Source organism: Gekko japonicus, unplaced genomic scaffold, assembly GCF_001447785.1.
Source record: "Gekko japonicus isolate JY-2015 unplaced genomic scaffold, Gekko_japonicus_V1.1 scaffold1431, whole genome shotgun sequence".
In the NCBI taxonomy this organism is placed as follows: Eukaryota; Metazoa; Chordata; class Lepidosauria; order Squamata; family Gekkonidae; genus Gekko; species Gekko japonicus.
The window spans coordinates 472,821-483,809 of NW_015172046.1; the positions used below are offsets into that span (position 1 = coordinate 472,821).

Here is a 10,989-nt window from a genome sequence, read left to right on the forward strand (position 1 = left end):
AAAGAGGGAGACTTGGTAGCAGCTTCCACGAGCCTGCATGTAAGCATTCATTTAAAGTAAGAATTCCTTCTCAGAATCTGGCCCGTTCCCCTCCCTATTTGATGGCTCTACCAGTCCATGTAGCCACTGCTGCCTGGAAGCGTGGACTAAGTATTTTCGATGAAACCTGTGGAGTTCTTGAACCCCTGCCAGTCCTCCTAGCTGACAGGGGCCATGGCCAGCTTAGCACTCTACAGATGACTGCAGTGACCCCAGGGTTGAACTGAGGTGGGGAGGTCCTTTGAGAACTTTTCTGGACTCCTAGGGGCATGCGAAATCACCTGCTGTACCTAAAGTCTGAGAGACTGCCATCTGGATGCAAGGCTTTAACGTAGCACATTCCACTTGAAGAGCAGCAACGGTCTATAATATAGGTGCAGAAGACCCCAGCTTCTCCTTTCTAACATAATATCTTTATGGAATTAGAACTTCCTCTTCCTGAGGGGGGGGGGGGGTTGCTCTGGACATGAAATATTTCCTTTCTTCCAAGCTCTCTTACGAATTTTATACTTTGTCCGCTGCTTGTATTACAAAGATTTGGGCTGATTCCATTCTTTGTATGCGAGTGCCAATAAATTATTCCCACAATCTTTGTGCAAAGGTTTATCTTCCTGCCCTGCTTGTGAGTGTCTCCTTAGCACCCAGGTGGGACAACGTTGGAAAGGCAACACTACACTTGGCTGGATCTCTGATCTAACCCAGCAGGGCTCTTCTTCTGTTCACTGGTACAATTCTTTTACATTTGGCAATTGAATCCTGCAGATTTCACTTCTACCCACAACGATTTTGAAGATGATGTGGCACATCTGGTACACTCCTATCCAAAAACCTCAGAACAGCACGTACAGGTCTCCCTCAGTCTGATCTTCACTACAGCCCTGTGTAAGTTAGACTAAGAAAAAGGATGCTTGTCCCGAGACAGTATGGTGCAGTGGCTAGAGTGTTAGGCTAGAATCTAGGAGACCCGGGTTCAAATCCTACTTCTGCTATTGAAAGCTTGCTGGGTAGCCATGAGCCAATCACAGGCTCTCAGCCTAACCTACTTCACACAGGATAAAATGGAGGAGAAGCGAACAACGTAAGCCTCTTTGAGTCCCCATTGGGGGGAAAGGCGGAGTACGAATGAAGGAGATAAAATGTTTTCTTTAAAGATCACCCCGAGAGCTTCACTGCTGTGTAGGAAAACTCCCCACCACAACTGCGACACTCTAACCGGGACACAAATTCACAGTGCACTGAATTCAACCTCAAGAGCTCTCTGCACAAAGCACAACCTGTTCCCAGCCCAGTCCAGCGAATCGCCTCTCCCTCCACCTAGCCAGTGAAAGCACTGCACGCAGACACAGCTCCACGGGTGGAATCCAGAAGAATCTTCCTTAAAACAGTTTAAAACAGCTACGAAAGACGCAAGAGTGTCCTGAAACGTCCTTCTACCACCTACCTCCCGGCAACCCCGGCCTCTCTAAAAGGGGCAGATGGCACCGCTCCGATTGTACTTACTCTTGTACTCGCTCCTGACCTCTCTCGCAGGCATGGTGCTGCTGCTTCCAGGGCCCAAAAGAACAACAACAGGGCTCAACTTAAACCTGCCTCTTGAGATGTGTGTAGGCAGCCCATTTATAGTTCGAAACAGGCGCAGTAAAACATAAATTAACTCAATCCTTTTTTGAGACAGAGAGAGAGACACACACACAGTTTCCTGTTGCAACACTGAAGTTGGTTTCTCCTCCTCCACCTTCCCCGCCTCCCCAATAAGAGGAGATGCCACTCAGTAGATCTGTTTACACAGGGGACTTAAAGCAACAGCCAGGTTGTACGATTTGGGGAAAACCCCACGGACCGCCACAGGAAGAATTCCACCTGCCACAACCAAAACAAAAACAGAAAAACCCCTCACCTTACCTAGCTAGGCTAAACAAAGCTGGAGAAATCGAAGGAGCCATGTGAAATACACAGACTCAACCTGATCCTGACAACTTCCCAGAAGTTGCATTCTGAAAACTGGCCACATGACAAAAGCCTTAAGGTGCAGAAAGGCTTTGGCAAGCAGCGAGAGTCTGGAATGTCCTCTCAAAGCTGTGTAGGCTGTACAGCAAATATAGGTCATGAAGGAAGTATTCTGCTTGGGGCGAGGGAACAGAGAATACTGAGCTGATTCTGTTCACGCTTCTAATATGATTAGGGTCTTGGATCAAGTCAGCACGGGGGAAGATTTCAACCTGGCACTTTCAGAGTCGACTAGATGCTGGGGATTCTGTCAACCTCACCTGTGTGATAATATGATGTAGAAGCCATAAGACAAATTAGCTGCAGGCTCCTCCCAGCTGCCTAGGGAGGTGGTGAGCTCCCCCTCACTGGCAGTCTTTCAGCAGCGGCTGGACAAACACTTGTCAGGGATACTGTAGGCTGATCCTGCATTGAGCCGGGCGTCGGACTAGATGGCCTGCATGGCCCCTTCCAACTCTGTGAGTCTATGATTCTATAGGCAGATGCCACACTGGCCTAGTTTACACCTCTCTTTGGCCCATTTAAGGCGGTGAGTCCAGCATGCCTTCAATACAGGTGTGCCCATTAAAAACACTGGAACCATTCTGGTTCTTGTTTTCTTTTTCTAGATTAGAGCAGCTACCCCCCAAATGCTTTATCATATAATACCACACTATTCGGAGCTGCGGTGGCTCAAGTGGTTAAGACGCTGAACTGCAGGCTGTGGAAGGTCGGTAGTTCAGCCGTTCGAGACCCGGGTGCTGCATGACGGAGTGAGCTCCCGTCTCTAGTTCCAGCTCCTGCCAGCCTAGCAGTTCGAAAGCAAGAAATTGCAAGTAGATAAATAGGTACCACTTCGGTGGGAAGGTAACAGTGTTCCGTGCGCCTTGGTGCTCAGTCATCCCGGCCACATGACCACGGAAACGTCTTCGGACAGCACTGGCTCTTCGGCTTTGAAACGGAGATGAGCACCGCAACCCTAGAGTGGGATTCGACTGGCTTTCGAGCAAGGGAACCTTTACCTTTTACCACACTATTCAACTTCTGCTCCTTACCCATCAAAAGAACTTCATCACACACCTCACTTAGAATGAACAAAGTTTGAGTTCAGTGGCATGTTTAAGAACAACAAAGTTTTATTCAACAAAGGTTTATTAAAGGTGCCACTGGACCCAAACTTTGTTCTGCTGCTTCAGACCAACACGGCTACCCCACCCGAATCTCATTCAGAATGCTTGCTGGTTTTGCTTACGCCTTTCTCTCTTGACAGTAATGGGGTAACAGAGATCCCACACAACACCTTGCTCAGGAGAGAAGAAGAAAGGTCAAAAAGGTTACAGTGGTTCCTCTAGCAAGAGATGATAAACATTCATTTATTTGGGAAGTTTCTGTGCCAGCTCTCCAGGGCACCCGCCCAAGGCAGCTTACACAATAAAACACAAGTCATAAATGGTACTAAAAACCCAAGGTTTCCAAAACAGCAAAAGCATAAAACATGGAGCAGCTTAAAAATGGATCTTAAAACATTTCTCCGGCTATAAAAGGGGTTGGGGGCAGTGGAGTTCAAGGTCCCCCCCCCCCCCCATACAAAAAAACCCAACCCAATGTGGCTTACAAAGATCACACAGCTTGACCTTAGTAGTAACAGAGAAATGTGTTTTGTGTAAAGAAAAAGTCCCCCTTCTTCCTCCTGAAAGAGACCTCATCTATTCTCTTCCCTCTACCTCCCAGCAGTCCTTTTAGGACACTTGCTTCTGTTACTCCTCTCCTTTATAGGAATTTTACAGGTAGGAATTAAGAGGTTGTTCACAAATTCAGGGCAATGTACCCTACCTACCTGTCCGCCCCCCCCAGCTTGACATGGTCCTTGGATTCATAACTTACTATAAGTGGTAGCATCTCACATATCCCACCCTTACAGATGCTAATTTCTTCCCTGTTTCATTGCATCCTGTGTTAGACTTCTTGTATATTCTACTTTGCTGTTGTCAGGGATGTCCCACACCTACTCCATATGAATTGATTACTCCTTGTATTGGATTTTATTTAACACTGGCCACCAAGGCTCCCTCTAAGCTGGGGAGTCTTGTGAGCAAAAAGTCGATTCTGTGAGCTCCTGGCATTAAAGTTGTGAGCGAGCAATTTGGCTATGGAATAGATTAGTTTGCTCTGGAGCCCTCCTTCCTGAGCTGAGACAAAAATGTGTGAGCCGGAGGCTAAAAAAATGTGAGCTAGCTCACACGAACTCAGCTTAGAGGGAACACTGCTGGCCACTCTTTGTAACATCCCCTGCTCTGCGGTATATCAAATCAGCCCCAACGGTGGGATACTTATTAGGGTAACCAAGCTCAAGATGGGGGTCTGAAGTTCTCCTAGAATTACAACCAGTCTCCAGAATGCAGATATCAGTTCCCCTGGAGGAAATGGCAACTCTGAAGAGCAGACTCTACACATTCTTGGAGAAGTCCTAGAGTGGGTACAGAGGGTGATTGCTCTAGTCTAGGAGCTCTGTTTCTCCTATGAAATGTGATAAAGGCTAGAAGAAACTGACCGTCACCTGTACAGACATTAAAAGCTACAGGCCAGTTTGGGATTAAGAATGCATGGGGGCCTGCTGCTGGTGGGCATCCTCCTCTGGGTCTTCAGGTGTTTCTCAGTGAAGAGGATTTCGAGAAGTTTTTTTAAGGCTGAGTGGAACATACCTGGATAGTGGCCAGTGATACCAGCACAATCATATTTAGGATCAAAAAGTTAGTATGACATTACAAACATATGCATACAGAATCCAACAAGCGATGTAAGGTGAGAGAAAAGGGTTGGTGGAAGTGATACGAGGTGAGAAAGTTTAACATTTGAATTTTGTTGGGAGGAAGTGACCGCCACAGGAAGTTGACCTTTAACTTGGATGTGATGTCACAGGATATAACAGCGCACTCCTGCTGAGCTCCTTCCCCTCCCTAAACCCCACTCCTCCCAGCCATCACCCCCAAATCTCCAAAAATTTCCCCAGCTGCAGGTGGCAATCTTACACTTCATTCATTTGAAGAAGCGGGCTCTGACTCACAAAAGCCTATACTGAAATATAGTTAGTTGGTCTTTATATACTTGTACAGAAGAATAACATGGCTACTCCTTTGGAATCACCTACAGACAGTAGCCAAGGAACAAAGATGAGAGGGAATTCTCACGTCTTTGGATGGTGAGGATGCATCCAAATTACATTTTAACTGAAAACCTAACAATTTCTCCTTGCTAATGGGAAGATGCTTGCCAAAGACCAATACCCATATATGAATTATACCTTGCATAGTAAGGCAGTCTCGGCACCCTTTTCATGCCAAGGCACATCAAAAATATTAAATATAGATATGCTTTTGATTTCGATGATGCTTATCTGTAGCAGGTGGTGATGAGAATAGGGATATTGAGGAAAATACTGTTCTCTTTCACTGGAGAGGGAGGGGATCCTCCTCAGGTTACTCGGAGTCAGTGACTGACTTCCACTTACACCCACCCTCCACAATAGGGGAAATAACCCTGCTCCTGCCTGCGAGTGTGAGTTTATTTTACTTTATTTTATCAGTGTCCCCTGACTTATTTAAAAGCCCCCTGAATGAAGAAATCCTGGCTACGGGCCTGAATCAGACAGACCCTTGGTCTATCAAATCAGACCGGCAGCAGCTCTCCAGGGTCTTTCACATCCCCTTCTACCTGACCTTTGCACCTGGGGATGCCAGGGATTGAACCTGAGACCTTCTGCATGCCATCGAGATGCTTTACCACTAAGCCATGGCCCCTCTCTGTTCAACACAAGGAAGCTCTATGTGTGTTACACAAAATAGAATGAACTTGGAGTCTTGTCTTGTTCGACTTTTGCTATCAGCTGAAACACAAAAATCTAAATTCTGCCACCACTCCCCCGCCCTCAAAAAAGCAAGGACCTTGAGAAAGTAAGAGTTTATGACAGCAAGATTCGTAACTGCATGGGGCATTTGAGTAATTCAAGGCACACAGAGAAGTGCTTCATTACAATTACAAGGCGGTAATGCTAATTTTACCGTATCTCTAAGTTTTACAGGCTCTCCTAGTTATCTTGTGGAACACTGCGGGGTGGTTTAATGGGCTGGCTGATAAAAGACTTGAAGGCACTTCACGCCAAAGAGAAACTTGGGATAAGGAAGTTCAGTGGCAAAGGTTCAACATCCTATTCTAACTCAACTTTATTTTTCCTCTCGAAGAAGAAACGGAATAGCAGTATGTTGAATGGGGTATTAAATTTCGTCTCTTTTCCCCCTTTTCCAAGCTGTTTTATTACCCCAATCAAGGGGCTGCAGTTCAATTTGTATAAACGTTTCTACATCATCAAAAAGTTTCAAAATGACGAGGTCACCATCATAGAATCATAGCATTGGAAGGGACCTCCGGGGTCTTCTAGTCCAACCCCCTGCACAATGCAGGAAACTCATAAATACTTCCCCCCACACCCCCAGTGACCCCTGCTCTATGCCCAGAAGAGGGCAACCCCACCCCAGGATCCCTGGCCAAATTGGCCTGGAGAACAATGGCTTTCTGACCCCAAAGTGGTGATCAGCATTTCCCTGGGCGTGTAAGAAAGGGCCACAAGAACTAAGCACTGATGCAACCCTTCCTGCCCTCCCTCTCATGAACTGCCTAAGTTTACAGAATCAGCGTTGCTGTCAGATGGCCATCTGGTCTAAACTGGGCTGCCCAGGAGAGCCTGCGGGGAGAACTCTGCCTGCAGGACCGGCTCCTTAGCAAGCTCTGTTGGGCAGTCTGGTCTAAACCGCCCTCGCCGAGCCTCCAGGGAGAACTCTCCCCGCTGGATCAACTCCTTGGTGGGCTTTGTTGGGCAGTCCGGTTTAAACCATAAAGCTAGTTAAGTTAGCTATGTAATCTCTACCTTGCTGTACCTCCAAGGAGTTCAGGACTGCATCCATGGACTTCTCCTTCCCAGTGAGGTAGGGTCCAGCTGAGAGTATACAATTGGTCCAAGACTACCCAGTGAACTTCATGGAAGAGCAGGGACCCCGGAAGGAAGGGAAGGGAGACCAGAATGAAGTTGACATCTGTTTTATCATATTCTCACAATTTTTCCAGCCATGCAGCACTGTTTTTGGATAATCTCAAATGGCTTTAGCAGTGCTATTCACTCCTATGCATCCTTTTGCTCATTGAAAAATCGGAGGCAGGTCTGGTCATCGTAAGCCCAAACCAGAGTCTTTTTTGCAGTGGCTCCTGTATTATTGAACGGCCTTCCTCGATATGACAGGAAGGCGCCTCCCCATGTCAGGCAGAGTTATTCAGAAGAGGGTTTTGAAATGAGCGCTTTTGATAGCTAAGGACAGTATATTGCATGGTGATTCTCTGAAGTAGTTTAAATGTATTCATTAATATTAATTGTTTCATTCCACTTGTATAAAAAGACATCATTGTAACTCACCTTTGAGTCCATTAGGAGAAAGGCAGATTAAAAATACCACAAACAAACATTTTTGCTTTTTATCAGATAAAATAGAAGAATGGGCCAGTTTAAATATTACAGTAGATGTGCAAGAAGGTTTTGGAAAGGGGGAGGTATTATTGATTTGTGCTAGGTATTGGGCTGCTTGTCTTTGGTGTTTGAAAAGACAAATCACAACAGATAAAGAGTAGTTCTCAGCTACCTGGGTTGGTCTCCCTGTGAGGAGAGAGACAAGACTGTTTGATGGCTCCTTATTCTTTTAGGAAAAATGGGCTTGCCTCAGACCAATTTATGCCATAACATAAACGGTTTAGCCACGCTGTCTGTATGGACACCCTATATGCTGTTACTGTAGGTGGAAAGTTGTTATTGTTCAGTCGCACAGTCGAGTCCGACTCTTCACGACCCATGGACTACATCATGCCAGGCCCTCCTGTCCTCCGTCATCCTCCGGAGTTTGCTCAACTCCATGTTCGTTGCATTGATAACACTGTCTAACCATCTCATCCTTTGTCATCCCCTTCTTCTTTGACCTTCAATCTTTCCCAGCATCAGGGTGGAAAGTAGGGGTGTGCAAAAAAACCACACAGTATTTTTCGGGTTTGGGTATACTGGACCTGGAAAATATTTGTATTTCCTGATATTTCCAAATCCCAATATCGGTATGGTATTCGGATTCGGGAAATATTCGGGATCCCTGAATTGTTTTAGGTGCAATGGACCTGAGAAGGAAAAAAACCCAAGAGGATCAGCAAGGGCAGCCCAGGCTGAGAGCTCTGCACTGCCCCGGCCGATCCCGGGCTGGCTCTTCTTTGCAGCTTGGTTGAAACGGGACTGCAAAGAGGAGCCAGCCCCAACCGAGGCTTCTCCCTGCAGGCTCTGCTGGGGCTCTGTTGGGCAGCCCAGTTTAAACTAGACTGCCCAACAGAGCCTGCCAAGGAGCCAGTCGTGTGGGGAGAGTTCTCCCTGCAGGCTCTGCTGGGCAGGATGGTTTAGACCAGACTGCCTAACACAGCCCGCCCAGGAGCCAATCCTAAGTGGAGAGTTCTCCCTGCAGGTATAGCTGGGGATCAGCTGGGCAGCCTAGTTTAAACTCGACTGCCCAACAGAGCTGCCACCATCCTCCATCGTTTCCAATGGAGGAGAGGAAAGGCATTTAAAGGGATTGTGGTCCCTTTAAATGCCTTTTGCAAGCTTCAAGTGCTCTTTAACTGCAGCTATTCGGCAGTCCCTAAAAATCCCGAATATTTTTGGGATTTTTCAGGGCGGCCATTTTCAGATAGCCGAATCAGTAGCCCACTCGGTAACTGGCTGGGAAAATACTTAATAAATACTGATAAGGTATTTATCAGGTAGAAGACTCTTGAGAGTCCCTTGGATTGCAAGAAGATCAAATCAGTCAATCCTAAAAGAAATCAACCCTGACTGTTCCCTGGAAGGCCAGATAATGAAACTGAAGCTCAAATACTTTGGCAACCAAATGAGAAGGGAGCACTCACTTGAGAAGACCCTGATGCTGGGAAAGACTGAAAGTCAAAGAAGACGGGGACGGCAAAGGATGAGATGGTTAGACAGTGTCACAGATGCAACGAACATGAAATTGAGCAAACTTCAGAGAACGGTGGAAGACAGGAAGGCCTGGCATGATCTGGTCCATGGGGTCGCGAAGAGTCGGACTCGACTGTGCGACTGAACAACAACAAAATTTATCAGGTTTTTTTTGGCTCAGTTTATACCGAACACATACTTCTAGTGGAAAGTATATTATATATTCCCATTCTGAAGTACTTGGTGAATAAGGGGTGGGCTGCCAGAGAGACTATTTGAATGCTTCCTCACTTGCCATAAAATCAGTAACAGGGTTAACGTTTCGTTCTAGCACAAGTAATCAGAATGTACAAGCAGTAAACATTCGGCCCAGGATTGGCTGATTATGGGCGACTTTCTCCCAATTTGCCCACGAAATATACTAAACACATACTAGTGAAAACAGCAACATTACCATATAGTGCTTCCCGTTCCTTTCCGGGTGTCATGGTGGGAGCTGTCTGGCTGGAACCAGAATCTTTAGAAAAGGTCACTGCAAGACAGCAAAGGAATAAAATCAGAGCCAGATTGCATGAGACACAGCGTTACAGACCTTTCCGTCTACCCCATCCTCTTGTTCTTCTCCCTTTCCTTTTCCTAGAAAAGTTGGGACTGAAGGAAATGCACATAATCTGTCTTTAAGTATAAAGGAACAGTGGTTGGGATGGAAAGAGAGATCGATCAGAGAGTTAAGATTGTGTGTCACATTTATAGAGATGGAGGATGCTGAAGAGATGGTTGATATCAGTCTTAACAGAGAAGGATGCTGGAGCATGTCAGATACTTGGACCAAAACACTGAAGCAGAGGTGAGACCAGAAGCCACTGTTCCCCTGCCAGGTAAGCCTATGGACCTGCCATGAGATCCAACATCTAGTCTATGGAATCAGAACCATAACAGACAGCATAACCTCCCATCATATGGCAAATCCATTCACTTCTCAGGGTCATTCCCATTACCCACCCCACCATGTATCATGTATCATTTAGGCCACTTGGCAAGCAGCCAAAGAACTGCATTCACAGGCTGCCCTTTCCAATCTGTACTCTGCCAACATTGTATTAGGAACCAAACAGCAGGTTCTTGAATTTAATTTACAGAAATGAGATGCGGGTATATGAATTAGGCAATCAACACATGCATCAGCTGCCCACTGTATGGACTCACACAGGGAGGGGGAGAGAAGAGGTGAGAATTTCCACTGAGGAACATGCATGTAACATACAAAGTGGCCCTCAACTCCAGCATGGGCCAAAGCAGGGGAAAGGTACACAAGTGGTACACTGCAGTGTTAACTCTTTAAGAACAGGAGTTCTTCGATCCTGAAGATTTGCTCAGTTTTCTCCAGCGTGGAGAAAAGCGTGGCTCGAACTATTTTTTTAATACTTGGCATACATGGAGCATTAGCAACATCCGGCATCAAGAGTAGCTGGGAGGGGGAGAAGAAGATTGGGGGGGGGGGAGATTCAGCTCCTCCAGATCAGGACCATTAAAGCACATTTTCAACAGTTTCACATCAATGCCAATGTACCGATGTGTCGCATGCATTGTGGAAGAGGAAAGGACCGTTGCCAATTGGCTTCCTGGAGCACGTTTGTCCCCTCCCTCAACTAAAGAGTGCATACCAACTAAAAAAATGCACTTAAAGCCTGGTGATGACCGCTTGATTAGAGAGTCCTGATTGCACACCAACCAAATAAATGCACTCTGTATTGGTGAAGTCCTTTAAAACCTGGTGATGACCGCTTGATTAGAGAGTCCAGCTATTGTGAATGGGGTCGTGCTGTTTTGTGACTTGGACTACTCTACAGAATGACCACCAAGCATGCCGACTGGTCCTCCTCATGGTGACTACTTCAGTTGGTGGAGCACCGAATTTTTTGTTTTGTGTGTGG

General features: G+C 46.4%; 1 protein-coding gene across 2 annotated transcripts in view; it reads right to left on the reverse strand.

Annotated features, from left to right (window-relative positions):
- The window catches only part of SLC11A2 (solute carrier family 11 (proton-coupled divalent metal ion transporter), member 2), a 62,309-nt gene extending 52,715 nt beyond the window's left edge, over nucleotides 1-9,594 (reverse strand). The window contains exon 1 of one of the 2 annotated variants that reach the window (XM_015420720.1): nucleotides 9,510-9,594. In XM_015420720.1, the coding sequence (XP_015276206.1) occupies nucleotides 9,510-9,543 (34 nt within the window). In that variant the 5' untranslated portion in view covers nucleotides 9,544-9,594. Of the gene's footprint in view, nucleotides 1-1,539; nucleotides 1,689-9,509 lie in introns of those variants that run through there. The other variant, XM_015420721.1, reaches the window with a different exon arrangement.
- Between the last annotated feature and the right edge of the window lie 1,395 nt (nucleotides 9,595-10,989).